The sequence below is a fragment of the Sciurus carolinensis genome, chromosome 2, assembly GCF_902686445.1.
Source record: "Sciurus carolinensis chromosome 2, mSciCar1.2, whole genome shotgun sequence".
NCBI classification, from domain to species: Eukaryota; Metazoa; Chordata; class Mammalia; order Rodentia; family Sciuridae; genus Sciurus; species Sciurus carolinensis.
In genome coordinates, this window is record NC_062214.1 from 51,270,824 (window position 1) to 51,288,522 (window position 17,699).

General features: G+C 43.3%; 2 protein-coding genes across 5 annotated transcripts in view; one reads left to right on the plus strand and one right to left on the minus strand.

The window, feature by feature from the left end:
• Window positions 1-11,704, plus strand: part of Il16 (interleukin 16) — a 121,260-nt gene extending 109,556 nt beyond the window's left edge. For 3 of the 4 annotated variants that reach the window (XM_047538711.1, XM_047538713.1, XM_047538714.1), the window contains 2 exons: window positions 120-245; window positions 2,568-11,704. In XM_047538711.1, coding sequence (XP_047394667.1) covers window positions 120-245; window positions 2,568-2,761 — 320 coding nt within the window. In that variant the 3' untranslated portion in view covers window positions 2,762-11,704. The remainder of the gene's footprint in view (window positions 1-119; window positions 246-2,567) is intronic. The other variant, XM_047538712.1, reaches the window with a different exon arrangement.
• Stard5 (StAR related lipid transfer domain containing 5) lies at window positions 3,985-15,038 on the minus strand. Its single transcript, XM_047538715.1, has 6 exons — window positions 14,895-15,038; window positions 14,212-14,261; window positions 13,721-13,853; window positions 9,828-9,945; window positions 8,947-9,040; window positions 3,985-6,942 (listed from the first exon to the last, which is right to left on the minus strand). Exons 1-6 carry the CDS (start codon window positions 14,991-14,993, stop codon window positions 6,795-6,797), a joined length of 642 nt encoding a protein of 213 aa, XP_047394671.1. The 5' UTR covers window positions 14,994-15,038; the 3' UTR covers window positions 3,985-6,794.
• Window positions 15,039-17,699: the final 2,661 nt, after the last annotated feature.

The window sequence follows — 17,699 nt, forward strand, 5'->3', positions numbered from 1 at the left end:
TGGCCTGCCTAGTATGTTGTGGAATGTGTGTCTTGTGTTCATGAGTGTGTGCACAGGCACAGCATCAGCCATGCCTTGGAAGCCAAACAGCCTCTAACAAATCCATGTATTTTTCTCAGCAGCAGAGGCGACAGTCTGCACGGTGACACTGGAGAAGACCTCTGCAGGGTTGGGTTTCAGCCTGGAAGGAGGGAAGGGCTCCCTGCATGGAGACAAACCTCTCACCATCAACAGGATTTTCAAAGGTGTGGTATGCATGGGGCTCTTGGCATACTCTCCAGTCGTTAGCACTTTCTGGTGACATTGGTTTCCCACAACCCCATGTCCTCTTGAGAGGCACACAGGCCCATTGCTCAGTTCTGCTTTTTGACTTTTACCCCTTCACTCAGACATCCTCTTAACCCTCTGTTTTGCTCAGTCTTCTTAAGCAACTGAGCCCTGGGTTTGTTCAGCTTAGCAGGGCCAAGATTAGTGTGAGGCAGGTGAAGCCCCAGCCTAAGGCTCAAAATTTAATGGGGTACCATAATACACAGTAATCAAGATCAATATGATTTCCTTCCTTCCTTCCTGTGGTACTGTGGATTGAACCCAGAGACCCTCTATCACTGAGCTATACTCTTGATCCTTTTTATTTTTTATTTTGAGGCAGGGTCTCCTTAAGTTTCTGAGACTGGCCTCAAATTTATGATCCTTCTGCCTCAGCCTTCTGCGTTGCTAGGATTACAGGCATGCACCACCAAACTCAGTTCAATGCAATATTTTAATTATTAATTAAATAATTTTGCAGTACTTGGGAATCAAACCAGGGGCCCTGAGCGTGCTTGACAAATGCTCTACCATTGAGCTATATCCCCAACTCTCAAAGCAATGTTTTTAAAAAATTGAAATTAATTTAAAAAAATTCATGATGAATGAAATATCAAAGTTTTAAATAAAATCAAAGTCTGGCTTTGTACCTGCTCCACTTGACTTCACTGGCCTTACCTTAGTTCTGACTCGTTGGCTCCCACCTTTCCTTATAATTTTGATATTTTGTTCATCATAGATTGGGGTACAAAGAGAGTTTGACATGGGGGTCACTCTGATTTGGGTTTTCCTATGAAAATCATGAATGACCTGAAGCTGCCATATAAATCTTCCTTGGATTCTTTGCTGCTCTTCAACTGGAAGCCTGTGTACCACAGGGCAAGGTGTTGTGAGACAGGAACACTGGAAAGGATGCTAATAGGTCTGGGAGTTAGTCCCAGCTCCGCCTCTGATTGGCTGGGTGACCATTTCTTCTCATCAAAGGAAAAAAATAAAAGAGGCAAAGAGGAAGACGTATGTACTGAGTGCTCTTAGAACTGGGACCTTAAGGGCCTCCCAACTCTGCTCTCTGTCCTACACAGGTCCCTATGACCAATGGTTTTAAATCTCTGTGGCAGCTGTGAAAACCCAGAGGGTAGGTTGAGGTGTATCTGGTAGTTGCCTCAGAATCCATGTTAACCCAATTTTGAGAAAGATATTTTTAACTTTTTCAAAGGTCAATTTGGAGTTAACTTGGGGTCCAAAGTCAACAGAGTCAAGGGACATGGACCCATAAACTTGGTTCCAATGTTAGTTCTACCACTTACAGTAGAATGACCTTGAGCAAGTCAATTCACCATTCGGGGCCCATTTGCTTATGTGGGGATATGCCAACCAACTGCATGGTGACATGGTACCAAGGAATGTGGATGCTGGATCCAGAAGTTCTGGGTTCAAACACAGGATCGACCACCTTAGCAGTTTTGGAGCTTTGAAAGAAGTACTTGAGTCTTTGGTTTCTTCACCTGTGAAAAGGGAATACTAAAGGCACACACCTCATAGGATTACTGACATGAATGCAAACCGTTAGCACAAAGTCCATTATAACAATTACTCAAAACACTTTAGCTATATTTTTATTATTATCATTATTTTCTACTCTTCTTCATTATTTGTGAAGATCATGGTGTCAAATGGGAGATTTAGAAACAGTACAAAAAGTACTGTTTTCACTTGCAGTTTTTTAAGAGTAGGTGCCATATAGAATTATGTTATTTTTATATGGGCACAGAAGTCTTCTTCATGCTGTTCAGAGCCAAAAACCCCATAAGACTGCCTCATGAAAATCTCACCAGTTCTATTCCTGTACCATCCAGTGATGCTCTCACCAGAAGGGGAGATCAAATGCAAGGGGGTGGGATATTGGCTCAATGTCCAAGGGGGGGCATCGAGGAGGACTCAGTACCCTAGAGTCTTCTGTGAACCATGGGAGTCCCTTTAACCAGACTCCCATTTGGCACTGCCTGGAATCTCCTTCCTCTGGGAACAGCAAGGGCTACAGTTTTCCAAGGGCCATAGAGAGCTGGAGTCTAGTGTCTAAACACTGAGCCACCATTTTATGAGAGTCCTCATTTTGGAACCACCACCAAGCTTCCAAGAAATGGGTGTGTCTTTCTCTTTGAAGTTATCTTGGCTCCTTGGAGATCACAGGTAGAAGGTAGCTTCTCTTTTTGCCTTATCACTAATGGAGCCCATTATCATGTTCTTCTCCCTTGTTTCAGGGGCAGCTGCAGAACAGAGTGAGATGGTCCAGCCAGGAGATGAAATTTTGCACCTGGCTGGCACTGCCATGCAGGGTCTTACACGGTTTGAAGCCTGGAATGTCATCAAGGCACTGCCTGATGGACCTGTCACTATTGTTATCAAAAGGAAAAGCCTGCCTTCCAAGGGGACCACAACCACTGGAGACCTCTAAGCAGGGTGCCAACTCTGAAGCCAAAGCCATGAACACACAGCTCCCATAACTGCTGATTCTCAGGGTCTCTGCTGCCCACCCCACCCATATCAGGGAATGCACAAGTGTGCTTCCTGGGGATTGCTGCTCAGGTCCAGACTTTCTGGAAAACAATCCAGCAAGAGGATTGTCCCAAAAATAAGGCAGAGTCACACTGGGGTGGCTGATACAAACTGTAGACTGTATATATAGAAAACTTAATGATAATGTTGTGGTGCCATAATAAAATGGATATATTACATTTGATCTGAAATCCATGTCCTGCTGTAAGTACTATAACTGTGACAACCTGCCCCATAACAGCAACATTTGTTTATGTTATGAATCTACAGTGTGGGCAGGACTTGGAGGGACAGCTCATCTCTCTCTACTCTACTTGGCATCAACTAGAGGAGCTCAAAGGCTGGGAGTTGTCTACTGGGGATGCAGCTGGGCTTTGGCCTGAACACTTACAGGTGGCCTCCCCCTGTGACCTGGGCTTCCTTACAACATGGCTCCTGAATTCTCTGGGTGAGCATCCCAGGAGTGCAAGAACCAGGTAGAAGCATCTTCTTTTTTAGGCACTTGTTTCAGAAGTCTCTATAATCTGTTAATAAGAGCTGGCACAAACACACCCAGATTTAAGGGAAGGTAAAATATGGCCAGGGCCATTGTAAAATAAAATATCACACAAAACTGTTTTTGGTTAGTTTGAAGAAGTGATCCTAGGCAAGGATGGTGTCAAGGTGATAGAGCCAGCAAGCAGAGAAGAGTAAAGGTGAAACTCAAGATGTGGACAAGTACACCAACAGGATGTACCACTGTGTATGTGAGCAAAAGGTAACATGGCTACCACTTCCTTGTCACATGCCAATCACTGTACTTGATGTGAAATGGAGTCTTTAGTAATCACAGCAGTTTGCACAGCTTGTGGTTCTGTGCCATTATGTTGATGAGGGCACTGAGACTCAGGGACAGTAAGTAACTTGCCCAGCTGCAAAGCGATCAGAGAGATTTGAGACCTTTAGTGATTTGGGAGAGATCAATGGGTTTTTAGATCTTGGAGGCCAAGCTTTCTCTAAGCTAGGGAAAATACCTCTGAATGCCTGACCAGTGGGTATTCACTTTGGTCATCCCTGAGCACCTGATTGCCAAGCTCGAGATAAGTCAATGTGACTCTGAATTAGCAACAGCCAGCATACTTTGACTAGGCCCCTCCTGAGTCCCTGCTCCTATGCACTGAAGATATGGGGGAAGACCTGGCAAAGACCACAGACGAAACACAAAAAGTAGTTTATTCCCAGGCCAATATCAGTGGAACCATGCTAATGTAATCTGATGGCTTCTCCAGGGTCTACAGGAAGCCAAGAATCTTTCAGAATGCCGGACTCAGAAAACCCATCTGGGCTCCTATTCTTCGTGTAAACCCCTTTAGTGTCCTTGTCACAGTTGGCATCAGCTGATGGTTTTATTGATTCTGAGAAACCATGGGCTTAGCTTGTTTGCTGCATGTTACCTTGCTCACCCCATCCTGAATTTCATCAAGTAGATAAGAAATTTGAAATACCATTTTATCAACTTCTTTTTCCTCTGGAGGTGAACTTGATGAAAGGTGAAACTCAATACAATACCCATTCCCCACTGTCTTACTGTGTGCCTGCCAAGGACTGGGCAATGAGGCCACATTCCCTGCCTGCACAATCTCATCATCTGGGCACTGTGATGTTTCCTATAACCAGGAATTGTTTTTTGAGTCTTTTAAGGCAGCCAAGTGATAAGGCTGGACCAGCCCAGGGAAAGAGAAAAGGTGGGAAAGGTATGAGCATGGAGATACATGAGGCAAAGTCAGCTGATGGGAAGGGAAGAAGTTGTCTGAGGACAAGGGCATGGACATGGTAAGCCCAAGGCTCTCCCAGTTCTCTTCCTGTCTCTGGCCTATTTTAGAAGGTCCCCTCCTCCTGCCCAGGTTCCTGGTCTCCAAGCCAAGGGAATTCAGGGCAGGGCAAGAGGGCCCTGAAATTAAAGCTCATCCATCTAAGCTCCATCCTGCTAGGATTTCATTGTGAGGTTTCACTGTCTTTGGCTACTTCTTTGAAGCTGACAAAGGCTTAGAAAACAGTGGCTTGGAAACAATGTTTCCAGTTGCCTTCCCACATTGCAGACATCACAGTTAGCAATCCTGGATCCACCTGTACTCTCCATGAGAAGGAATTCTCTCCAGGGCCTCGCCCAGGAAGTCCTACTTCTTTGCATGGCATTTTACTTATTAATACATTATCTTCCTGTGTCAAAATTCAAGAAACGGACTATGCTGGGATTGGCATTTGTTTCTCCATATATTAGGAAGTCAGAGCAGACCTACTTTCTGGTTCCTTATCCTGGGCTCAAACCAGTTTAACTTGATGCCAGCTGATACATGTGTGGTCAGCACAGAACACCATATGGGCCAGAGACAAGTGAAAGGTCATCCAGTCTGCTAGACAGGATTACACAGGCTACCCCATCTTGGTAAGACCACCACTTTCTGAGGTCTTCACCTCAAACAGGCAGGCATGAAAGTTCTCTTTGGCTGGGGCACCCAGAATTGGCTTTGCTTGGGAGGTCAACTCAAATGAGTTGACAAATAACAGTGCTTGGAACAGAGTAGGGACCTGTTGGGCCCCTACTGAATAAAGGAATGAATTCTAAGCAAATTCAAGAGTTGGATAAAGATTTCTTACTGAGTCAAGAGTTTGCTGGTGATCTTCATGGTGTCACTATGGGTTCTACAGTTCATGACAACAGAGAGAGGGAGCTTTTGTGTCTTAAAGCTTGCTCACATCTTGGCACACTAAGGAGACAGTCAGCCCAAGTTAAGGCAGGTAAGTTAATATCACATAAGGGAAGCGACTTATGTTTGAAGGAGTAAAGGTGGAATGCTATGGAAATTCCTGCATAGGAATAGTAACAGAAGCTGCCTCTGGGCAGACACAGGAGAGGTCTTCCTTACAAAGGTGGGAGCCCAGACAAGGTTTCAAAACAATGCTAGAGGATCCCTCTGGCTGTGCAGCCCTGACTGGACAGAGGTAAAGGAATTTGTGTGCTAACTTTCTGTTGAGTCTCTTCTGGGTGATAAAGCTGTGCTCCCTGGCTCTGAAGATGTATAGGGTGGATATTGACACGGCAGTGTTGTACAGTCTAGCAGCAGATTCTCAGAGGGAGGATTCAGACAGGGGCGCCCTGCCCTCTTTCTGGGTGGCAGTGTGGCCTGATGGGGCCCTGGAGGCCGGAGCACTCCGGCCTTGGCCTCCCTAACCGAGGACAGGCAGGCACCCTTATTCCTAGAGTTCTGCACACAGACAGGAGCAGTTTGCTCCATTTAGAGTCACTCCCAAAGAAAACTAATCTTGAAGACTACAGATTTGCCCTGGGGCAGATTCAAACTCCCTGGTGTTACTAAGATATGAAAGTTAACTCACTGAAAGGAAAGAAGGCAGAAAACCAATTCCAACAGAAGATCCACTTAAAGTATTGATCCAAATGGAAAGAATTTTTTCTTAAGGCTTATTCCATTGTTCAAAACCAATATTTTCCAAGTTGACATGTTTTTAAGGGGAAAATCATATTAAAAACATGTATGAAGGTTTCTAAAAACTGCACACAGGACTTGGTTTCAGTGTTCATGATAATTCTCTAGGACAAACATGGAGACACGGTCTCTGACAGTGACAGGCACATACAGGATTGGAACATAGTGCCCGAGCTGAGTCCTTGTCAGGTAGCCAGAGCCTAGGTTCACCCTGCCACAGGTGTGTTTGGATCACAGATAGAGTAAGAAGTATGTGAATGGCTCCTCCCATGCCAACCGTGAGAGGACAGAGGAGGTAGGAGTGGGTGGGCCGTTGCCCTTGGCTGGCATTCTTAGAGAGTCATTGCCCAAGAGCAAAACAGGCTTGGGTTCTCCTAGATCCGTGGTGTTCCATGAACCAGAGCTCCTTAATGAGTCATAGATGTTCTTTGCCAACAAGTGAGGGCATCAGTCATGGAATTTCTTCACTGCTTTCTGAAGGTTGGCATAAAAACTGGTCATGCTGCGAGGAAAGAAGGAGTCCACAACGCTTTGTGGGAGGTAACCGCTGAGGTCAGTCTGGAAGAATGTGACCAGGTTGGTCCTGTTGGGCTCTCTGTGAAAGCAATAGCAGAGCTGTGTTAGTTATCTGCCACAGAGGGGTTGGCACAGTACCAGGTAAGGCAAAAAGAGCCTGGCACAGTAGAAATGGCCATTACACTGACCATATTCAATCCTTTGTGGGGTTCACTGCCCAGGGTGCCACGTTGGACTTTCTTGTTTAAGATGAAGACATGGCCTCTAGTGGACATGTCCTCCAGTCCCACCAGGCTCTCAAGGGTTGAGGGGGAAGTCCCTCCTTCCAGTCTGGGAAGACAGATTCCCTCTGACAGATTTGTTTGCAATTGCTTTCAAGAACCCTCTCTGTACGAGGCCCTGGGAGGAGTGGATGCAGAAGCTGATTTTGTCTATCTGCTCAGGTGTCAATTCTCCAAAGGTCAGGAGTTTCTGCGAGTCCCTGGCACCCTTTCCAGGTTTTCATAACAACACAAATAGATGGTTTGCCTTTTTCACACTTGGATCTTTAATGCATTATGTCCCATTATCCCATTTATGAAATGCCAAAAACATTGAGCAACAAAACACTTGTGGTAACTGAAATAATTTGTTTTTAGAACTCTATTCTTTTGAGAAAATAGGTGAATGATTTGTGATAATTTTCATTAAAATAATAAGTTTCATAATACAGTGATAATATCATTTAATGATTATTTAAATAATTAAATGATAAATTACATAACAAGCTCTAGATTATAACTTCCAACCTACTTCAATGCACCCATGTCAGTTTCATTGAAGTATTAGCAGAACTGAAAATGCAGGACTTAATAGGTTGAGTGGACAAGAGCTGGGTAAGTCAATGCTTGATTTAAAATCTGTCTAATAGCTGGGTTTTGTGGGGCCTTTCTGGTCCCAACTAGGCCATCTGCAAAATATGTGCAATAACCTTTGCTGTCCTATATGAGGCTCATCATACTGTATGTCCTCCCCTCCCACCACAACTAAAAAGATGGTCCTAGGGTTCAGCCTCCAAGGAGAAAAGGCTCAGTCTCTTATTCTGAAAAATTCCTTTCCAGCAGAGCTGGCACCATGGAAAGGTGGTTCTCAGCACTGACTGCCAGGTGGGCAGGACAAGGAAATGAGGCAGAGGTTAGAGCCCTTGGTGCAAGCCAGTGGATCTGGGGTGCCTCTGTACTGAGAGGACTGAAACAGCAAGTATGTGTTAAAGCATGGCTATGTTATTTTCAGACTCAAAACTTTGTCACATTTAAGAAAAGTCTTTTAGAAGATGCTTGTAAAGCCAGCTTAGCAGACACAGGTCTGGTTTCTTGTAAAGTCCTATGGCACCCGGTCAGCCTCCTGGGGCTGAGAGAAAGCTCAAGCCCCACCTCTCTTGGAGTCTGCAGGAACACAGGGACACACTGGCAGGCGTAATCTCTTTCACTGTCAATTTGCATGGTACCAGAATAAACTAGTGACCTTCAGGTAAATCATTACATAGAAACTTCCTGGTAAAAACCTGGCCTTGTGAGCTGTGGGTAAACAGGGAGGGATCCTGGGCTTAGTTCTGTGAGTGACTCACAGTGTGGTCTGATTTGCTCTCCAGCTCCTGAGCTCCACCCAACTCCTCTGCTTGATGAGATGATTGCTGTGTGGAAAGTATAGTAGGGACTGCTCCAGGCTGGTGGATGGTCCCAAGAGTATAGGAGGAACATCCCAGAGCCCAGTTTCTGTCAATCTCCTAGATTGACCATGGACACATCATTTAACCACCCGAAACTGTCTCTTCATCTGACATTTGTCCAACCTGCCTTATGGAACTGGAGTAAAGATTTTCCACATTAAAAATTTAAATTATAACAGCTCCCCACAACACTTTCCCATGTGCTTTGGCATATTATGTCACTCGTGTTCGTGTGTAATAGTGTTTTGTAACATCAAAGCCTAAAGAGTTTAAAGCATTTTTGTTCTTGTGAATTCTTGTCAAAGTACTCATTCTTAGTGTCCACAGTGAGGTCAGTAGGTCTGAGACAGGGGTCTCCATCCTGATCATTCTTACCCTGGCAGAGGTTCACAGAAGCAACCACAGGGATGGTTGAATCCTCTCACAAAACCTGGTTTTGGGGGGCATAGTGGATGTTCCACATGGGTAGCTGGAAGACAGTTCAGACAGTCAGTGATCTACAGCTTCCATCAGGGCCCAGCCACTTAAGTGCCACAATGCCTGCAGCACCAGTTACTGGGAGCTGGGGAGAGGGCAAGAGATTCTAGCTTCATGGCCTCAAGTTTCTTCCCCATCCTATACAACCACTTATACTCATATACATGTGCAAACACTCAAAATCACACACACATGCATTACACTCCCACATGCAGCTTCCCCAAGTTGGGAAGAATATTGGAAAAAAGAATATTCCAGAATGCAAGGTTTGGAGGGAGGAGGAAGGGACCCCTCTTAAAACCCAGTTGACAGAGGAGGTGATGTGTCTACCATCTCCCCAATGAGGCAGACTCAAAGGAACAGTGTAGGCTGTGTAGTGGCAGTTTTGCTTCTTGTTAAGTGGGAAGGGAGTGGACAGTGCCCATCCCTCTCAAGAGGACACATCCATGGACTCAGTGAGTTACTGCATATCAAGATTTTGTGACACCCAACTGTAACCTGCACGTCCACAGTCCAAACTACCAGTCTCAGTAGGAACAAGAAGGGATTCTAACAAGATCTGGGACTTAAAAATAAAATTACTGGCACATCGATTCTCCCACCTCAGAACCCCATGGTATAGAATCCCCTCAAACCCTGAAGGCAAGGCACATACACAGAAAGGACCCAGGTGAGTTTTCTGGTGGTTTCTAGCTGCTTGGCTTTCCTTGAGAATCTGAGAAGCGGAGGAGAGAGCTCAGCCTCCTGGGCAGGCCTGGCAGCACTTGGCTGTCACTCACCATTGGAACTGATGGTCCCATCCTCATATCTCTTGACTAGCACCACGTCCACAAAATCCCTGGGAGAAATGAGCTTCATGGCAGCTGAGGGGGTGGAGGTTCTGCTTATGCACAGTGTCTGCCGAAGAAAAAGGGAGCCTAGACGTGTCTGAAGGACAGACATCTTCTCTCAACCCTCCCCTGTCTACCAGAGCCTGGTTGTTACATACCTGTACGTGTACACAATATAACAATATAATTTGGTCAATTTTTTTTAATAGCCATACCGCTTCCACCCCTGATTATTAGCCCCAAATATATCATTTCTGAGGGAAAGTATCTGGAGACCAAGATGATGAAAACAATAGAAATTCTGAAGCTAGCAGCAAGTCAGAAATGCCAACAAATTCATGGTATGACTCTATGTTTCATCCATCCATCCATTGATCTATAGTCTATTTCAGAATTAGAATATTTAAGATTTGTCCAAATGATGCCAAGAAATGCCATTCTATGAGGAAGGGCCTTATCTCCACATTTTCATTATTTTCCCTGAATGGTAAAGAGCTACCATTTGTCAGTTCTTCTCAGATTTTTTGCAAACCAGTAGCCTGTGCTTTCTATGTTGCTTGAGGTTAATGTCTATTGAGAGCTGAACCTCTCTGGCAAGAAATCATATCTTTTCATGGATACATGAATTAATTAGAAGAGTTCCCATTCATCTCATCCAGAGATTAAAAAATACTTTTCTTTTTGTTTAACAATTCCCCATCAAAAGTTGCAATGAAATCATGCTATTTTAATAAATTATACTCATACCTCAATCCATTCAGATTAAAAAAAATTAGTCTTATAGTCAAAAGAAATGATGATTAAAAAATAATTTTAATTTATATTCATATCTATGATGTAATATGATGACTTCCAAGAATAACAAGTATTATGTTAAGATAAAATTCATTGTGTTGTGTGAAATGGAAATTTGAGTTTAAGGAGAATAATTATATACAACTTCTGACTATTAAAAAAATACTTGTGTATTTTTAAAATGGGTGATAGTAGATACAAATTCATATGCTATTTAGATACAACTAAAAAAATGGTGCCATTACTTTGTTCAAATTGACAAACTTATATGTCAAAATGCCATGCTTTGCAACTTAGAAAACTTTAGCTGTCAACTAGATGTGTGGGGTGATGCACAATTTCTCAAAACTCTGTCAGAGGTATGAAATCAAAGAAATTGAAGACCCTTGCACTGGAGACTAACTGGGATCAGGCAGGATACATGGGGCAGACCATGGCCCAGCAAGGGATGAAGGGTCCTGTGTTGCCTGAAGCAGAAGCCCATATAGGGAAGCAGGCATGCATAAGGACAAACCAGGGTACCAAGAGCAGCAAGAAGACCTGCTTGCATGACTCACTGGCAAGCTGATCAAGAGACAATAGCAATGTGTACCAATGTAGAATTCAGCACAGGTGAGCACCTGGCTATCTTATATGGTCCTGGTAAGATGGGAAAAGTGAGGAGCTCACAGTATAACAATGAGGAAAACAACTCTGTGGGGCCTCTGTGGGATCAGGTCACCAGGACTCAGAACTGGAGCTGGGGCAGAGGCAGCGGGTTAGAAAGAGGTTCTTGGTTTCCTCTGGAAGACAGTTGGTACCTGTGGTGACTGAGAGCCAGGAGAGCTGGAGCCATCATCTGGCTCTCAAGTCCCAGGTCAGTCTCTTATCTGTGTGAACTTGGGTGCTTCCCTTTACTTCTGTCAAGCTATTTCCCTTCTCCAAGGTTTCAGTTAAAGTTTGTAGCATTGTATAAAAAGATACAATAAATGACATCTCAGTATGTAATCATTGTTATAGAATCTCAGTATCAACCTCTAATTTTTGAAGTCTTTTATTCTCATTCCCACCAATCACTGTGTGAAGACAAAGAACTGCAAACACGATAAAAAAATGTAGCCACTTTTACCTTTAAAAAGAAAATTCTGTATGCTAACTTTTTTTTTTTTTTTTTTTTTTTTACTGGTGATTGAACCCAGGTTCACTTTACCACTGAGCTACATTCTCAGTTCTTCTTTAAAAAAAACTTTTTTTTCTTTTTAAATTTTGAAACAGGGTCTCATTAAGTTGCCCAGGTTGGCCTAGGACTTGTTATTCTCCTGCCTCCGTCTCTTGATGGAGTTGCTGGGATTACAGGTGTGCACCATCATGCCTGGTTGTATTATTCTTTTTTTTTGGTTCTAATTAGTTATACATGACAATAGAATGCATTTTAACATATCATACATGAATGGAGTGTATGATTCTCATTCTTCTGGTTGTAGATGTTGTAGAGTCACACTGGTCATGTAATCACCTATGTACATAGGGTAACAATGTCTGATTCATTCTATTGTCCTTCCTACCCCCAAGCCCTCTCCCCTCCTTTCACTCCCCTCTGCCTAATCCAAAGTACCTCGATTTTTCATTATTCTTTAAAAGACATTAACTCGTTTCCTCGGCTTCAATCATTTGCATATAATTATTTGAATACTCTCTTAATTTTTTCTTTTTGCTATCTCTGGTATCACCTGTCATGTTAATTCACTTCATATTGCTCTCTAAATGTGCTACATTTTAAAAACTTAGATCACTTGATTTTAAAAGGAAGTTATTCATCAGAATGGAAAAAAAAAGTCACTTGCCATAAATTAAAGGCAACTGCAAAGTACACATACAAGGGATTACAGATACAACACTAATCCTGACCCTGAGACCAGCCATCTATTTTGTTATAGAGGAGAGCAACAAATGTTACACAGGTGTCAAGGGCATATCAGCAACAGAGAAAGATACCTGTAAGTCATCAAAGAGATTAAAGAAGAATTGAAACAGGGCAGTTTTCCTGCTGTGGGATTCAATTTCAGCTTTGACTGTGTAGGATCTAAAGTCCCCTTTGATATCCCAGGGATGCATGTCTTATCCTTCAGAAAATGTTGACATAAATCCCTGTAAGACTGAACTGGAGAGAAGTGTGAATTCTTGGACAGGACTGAGAATACCTGGCTGCCAAACATTCATTGGTTTGAGGTTTCAAAGAACCACCTGTGTGAACACTCAGGAGGGTGCCCAGTCTCTGAAGTAAAAATCAAGATATCATTCAAATTGGACAGGTCAGCAATGCTTACCCACAGCAATTTGCTTATTAGTTTTAGTTATGACTTTTCCCCCTGAAAAGTCTGTAATCCAAATGAGGTGATCCCAGGGCAGACTTATCAATATCTGAATTTTACTATGATAGTCACCAACTCCATGTGGCTATTTAAACTTACATTTAGATTAGTTAAAATTAAATAAGCAATTCATTTCTTCAAACTAGCCACCTTCTAATACCCTGTGGTCATAGGGGACTTAGTGACTATATTATTGGACAAAGTGGTTACAGAACATCTCTATCATTGTAGAAAGTTGTGCTAGATAGGGCCAGCCTGAATGGTATACATCTTCCTAAAGGAAACACCATAACCCAGAAACTACCACCTGGCACAGCCCCACAGCTGGCAGAGAATTCTGACTCCATGTCAAAGGTCTCTCTGTTCATTCTCATGGCCCCATTAAGGGGCAACCTTTCAAACGAACAAATTCAGGCACTGCCACCTTGGAGCCCAAACTCATTCTATACTTCATCAGTTACTGTCATCTATATTTTCTTGGTTCTGTTGCTGTCTTCTCTGCCTCTCTAAGTCATGGTTTCCTACCTGTATCTGGGTCAAGGCTGGGTTAGAGTATTTCAAGCAGTGGGCAGTCAGTGTGTACAGGGCATGCTCTTTACCAAAAGGTGCCACAGACCCCTTCCAGAGGAGATGGGGTTAGGTTACCGCAGCAAGACCTAGACAATGTCTATGGATAACATGTTCAGAAAAACTTACATCTGTGATGCTTTGGATTACTTCAAAACTGGTCACATTCTCATCCCACTTCTCTCGAAGGCCCCCAGCAGCTGGCTTTACACAGTCCCACACTTCTTCTGGTGTCCCACACACAATCCCTTCTCCTCGATACCTGGGGCACAAAAAGGAATTTGACCCCCAAGGCATCAATCAAACTTGTGTATCTTGGGATTATATTTGAGAAGTGGAAGGTGGACCATGCCAAGTCCATCACAGCTCCTTAGGAAAGGCTGGTAGAGAAGGGGCTGAAATATGCTAGGCCACCTCCCCTTGGGCCCGCAGAAACAGGTGGTATGCTTTTTTTTTTTTTTTAAACAGGAATATGACTTGCTGTAAATGATTTAGTTAAAACAGAAGCTAGTGCTTCTGGGGAAGATAACTGGCTAGTTGATCACAGTGTGCTAGGGTTGATGGGAATCTTCTGGGAAGCAAACTCTCTGACAGGCTTTTTGAGCAAGGTGTGCACTTACAGGTTCCCTGGAAACTCCACAGATGGCCTCCAGGAAACTGAAACTCCATTCTGTGAAAAGGCACAGAATCACAGAATTTTAGAGCTAGAAGTGCTCTGGGAGAAAACCTGGCTCAGTCCCATGTTCTTCAGAAGAGGAGTCAGAGACTTCAAGGGATGCGATTCTCCAAGGTGTCCCACCCCATCCGGGCAGAGTTGGGACTAGTAAAGTGCCACCACCGCAGATGGTGATGGAGAGATCTTAACTGCTGTGGTGGTTTTCAAATCATCTTTAAAGCCATTAACCATTTTATTTCCTTAAGTAATTGGGGGATATTTGTTAAAAAAAAAAAATTACAAGTGTTAAGTAAGAAAAACGATTCCCATACCACCTTTGGGGCAAAGAGGATCACACTATAAAGAACAGAGTAAAGGCTTGGAGCTTGGAGTTTCGGGTTCCAATTCTAACCACCATTTACCAGCCCGGTGACCCTGGGTAAGTCACTTAGAGAAAAAGGGCAGAATCTTGCTTTCTGGAGTCATTGTGAGCACAACAGGTCCAATATTTAATAAGGAAACAACCCCCTATAAGATGCCCCTCAATTGTGCTATGGGGGCTCGGAGTGCGGTAAGCCACGGGGACTTTGGGGACTCGGCCCCAGGGAGCAGTCTCCGCGACCCCTTCCCGGCCAGCTTCTCACTCACGCTTTCCCGGCAGATCTTCCAGCCTGACGCGTCTCGCCGGTACTGGAGCACCTTCTCTGCCACGGTCTCGCTCACTTGCGCAGCCACCGCTGAGTCCATAGCACCCAGAGATGTGAGGAGAGAGGAGTGGCGCACTAATTGGGAGGCCGGAAGCCAAACCCTAGGCGGAGCCTGGAGCCCCGTCTCCGGTCTCCCGCTCCAGGATTGGTCCGGATCCACAGCCTAGCCAACCCCACATCGAGATTGGCAGGTCGGGAGACTGACGGACAGGCCCCACAGGTCGCGCCACCGCCTGGGTAGGCTCAAGATCCTGGTGCAGGTTCCGCAGTTTTGCAGCATCCGCCCAGTGCACTTGGGCGCTTAGGCCGCTGGGCTAGGTCCTGTAACGTCGGGACCAGAAGAGGTCGGTGATGGAGAGCCAATTGGGCCTGGCCAAGTCATGAACAATGTCGTAGCGTTGTTTAACGAGCGAATTCCGGGAGCTGCTCTAAGGGAGGGAGAGGGAATGTGCCTGGAGGCTGGGAGACCCATTAAGGAACTGCTGAGAAGGTGAAAAAGAGTAGAGGCCTTGAGCGGGGCCAAGGGAGGACTGAGAAGGACTGAGGAGGAGTGAGGGACAGGAGGTGCCGACCCACGTTGAAGTGTTTAGGAGATACAATATAGAGGTCTCTGCCACTGATTGTGGAGGATGAAGAAAGAGGAAGGAAGCATCACGATTCCCAGTTTTCTGACTTGCCCCGCTGGCGGCTTAGGTAACATGGGAAAGAGATAGGCTCCAGGAGGAAGATGGTGAAATTAGTTCTGGACCTTTAGATTCCTCAGGGACCTCCAAGTGGAGATATACAGGAGACAGTGTGATGTGCTGGCTCGCAGAGGCCCTGGCTAAAGGGCCTTATCCGGGAATTCTTTGCATCCAGGTGACCTAACCAGGGGGCAGGGAGACACTGGGTGAGGTCTGAGGTCTGAGGTCTGGAGTCGCAGCCCCACAGTGGGAACTAAAAGGGCAACTTGATTCTTCTTCAAGGTTGTGTTCATCTAAATTTTAAAAAGGTTGTTGCTGAGACCTATTTATATTTTCTTTCTTTATTGCATGCTCATTTTTTAAGGTTTGAAAGAAAAGTTTGGAAGAGTGGTGTAAGCAAAATGACAACTTAAAAGTCCCTTTTGGAAGATGTGAAGGACTGCCACACTCGTGAGGAGGACCTGGATGAGGAATTGGGGAACCTCAAGTGTCACACATTATTGTTTGGGTGGTTTGTGGCAAGTCGCTTAACCCCTTTGAGCCTCCAAGGTGAAATGGGATAATAATAAATATCTCCTCAGGCCAGCATGAAAAGCAGGTGAAATAATACATATGAATATTCCTAGGAGCCACAAAGAATAACCTAAGTATATCCACATTAAAAAAAATATTATGCGTACCAAAATACAAGTTAGATAAGAAGCAGAAAAATATTGGGACATATTTTAATCAAAAGTAAGTATCTTATTGAACAAAATTCTTTTAAAAATCATTAATAAAATTTCAAGCAGCCCTATAGGGGAAAAAAAGTGCATCAGACATAGATACTTTGTGGAAAAATAAATCAACAGAACTAATAACGACACAAAAAGATGCCAAACCTCAGAGAATTACAATAAAACAGACACTTTTAAAAGATCCATCTAATGGACAAACATGAAGAGGTTTGTTAATACTCTGTGTTAATGACAGTATGGGGAAATAGTTTTGTGTTTGTTTTTACACTGTGAATGAGAATATAAATGAATGCAACTCACTAGGAACAAAAGAAATACATTAGCATTTTACTTTACTTGTTATTTGACTTAGAAACTCCTACACAAAGGCATATAAGATTGATTTTGCAACTGGAAGCAAGCTATTTCTCATTATATTAAACAAAGTTACATTATATACATTTATTGGAATATTATGTAACCATTACAATAATGTAATATGAGGCTAGAGAAGAAACTCAGCTGAGGCCCAGGCTGAATCTGGCAATATTTGTTAATATGAATAGACTTTTCTCACCAAATGCAGTTTACTCTCTCTAAAGGACATGAATGGTATTTAATGTTATTAAGTTCTTACCCTTTCCAGTAAATTTCTTTTGTATATGAACCAATAGGGAAAAATATTCAAATATTACATTATATAGTAAGTCAAAAATAGAATTTGAAGGGCAATGGTGTTGTGAATAAGTAAGCAGATTTCCTGGTTCAAATCCCAGCAGCATCACCTACCAAGTCATTGACTTGCCAAGCACTCTCATTTGGAAGGTGAAATAAATAATAGGACTAACAGTTGGTGTGAGGGTGAAATGGTTTGATAAAAATAGGATGGTGGTTCACATACAGTGAATGTTTATATGTAATAACATATTTTCATACATATGTATGTATGTGTACATATATATATATATATATATATATCTTGAGTGAGAAAGAAATAGACATGTGTTTGATTGTGTTTATATGTTCATACTTAGATACAGTCATGTGGTGCATAAGGGTGTTTTGGTTAATGACAAACAATATACACGATGGTGGTCCCAGAAGATTTTATCACCTACTGATATCATAGCCATCTTATATAAGTTCACTCTATGATGTAACAAAATCATCTAATGACACATTTCTTAGGATGTACTCCTATTGTCAAGTAATGCATGAACATGCATATATGCTGTATATGTTCATACATGTTTATGTTTAGAATATTCACTTATAGGAAGGAAGAAAACAAATTTGTAATAATGGAGAGTAAGGCCAACAGACATTTCTCTTTCATTTTTGATCACC

Bases quoted from the DNA above. Each gene is read 5' to 3' on its own strand.
- Stard5 (XM_047538715.1), bottom strand. From the start codon at position 14,993: ATGGACTCAGCGGTGGCTGCGCAAGTGAGCGAGACCGTGGCAGAGAAG. The intron at 14,262-14,894 runs GTGAGTGAGAAG...GCCTTTTCACAG, and splicing joins GGAAGATCTGCCGGGAAAGC to AATGGAGTTTCAGTTTCCTG. The intron at 6,943-8,946 runs GTAAGAATGATC...TTGCTTTCACAG, and splicing joins TTCTGTGAACCTCTGCCAGG to AGAGCCCAACAGGACCAACC.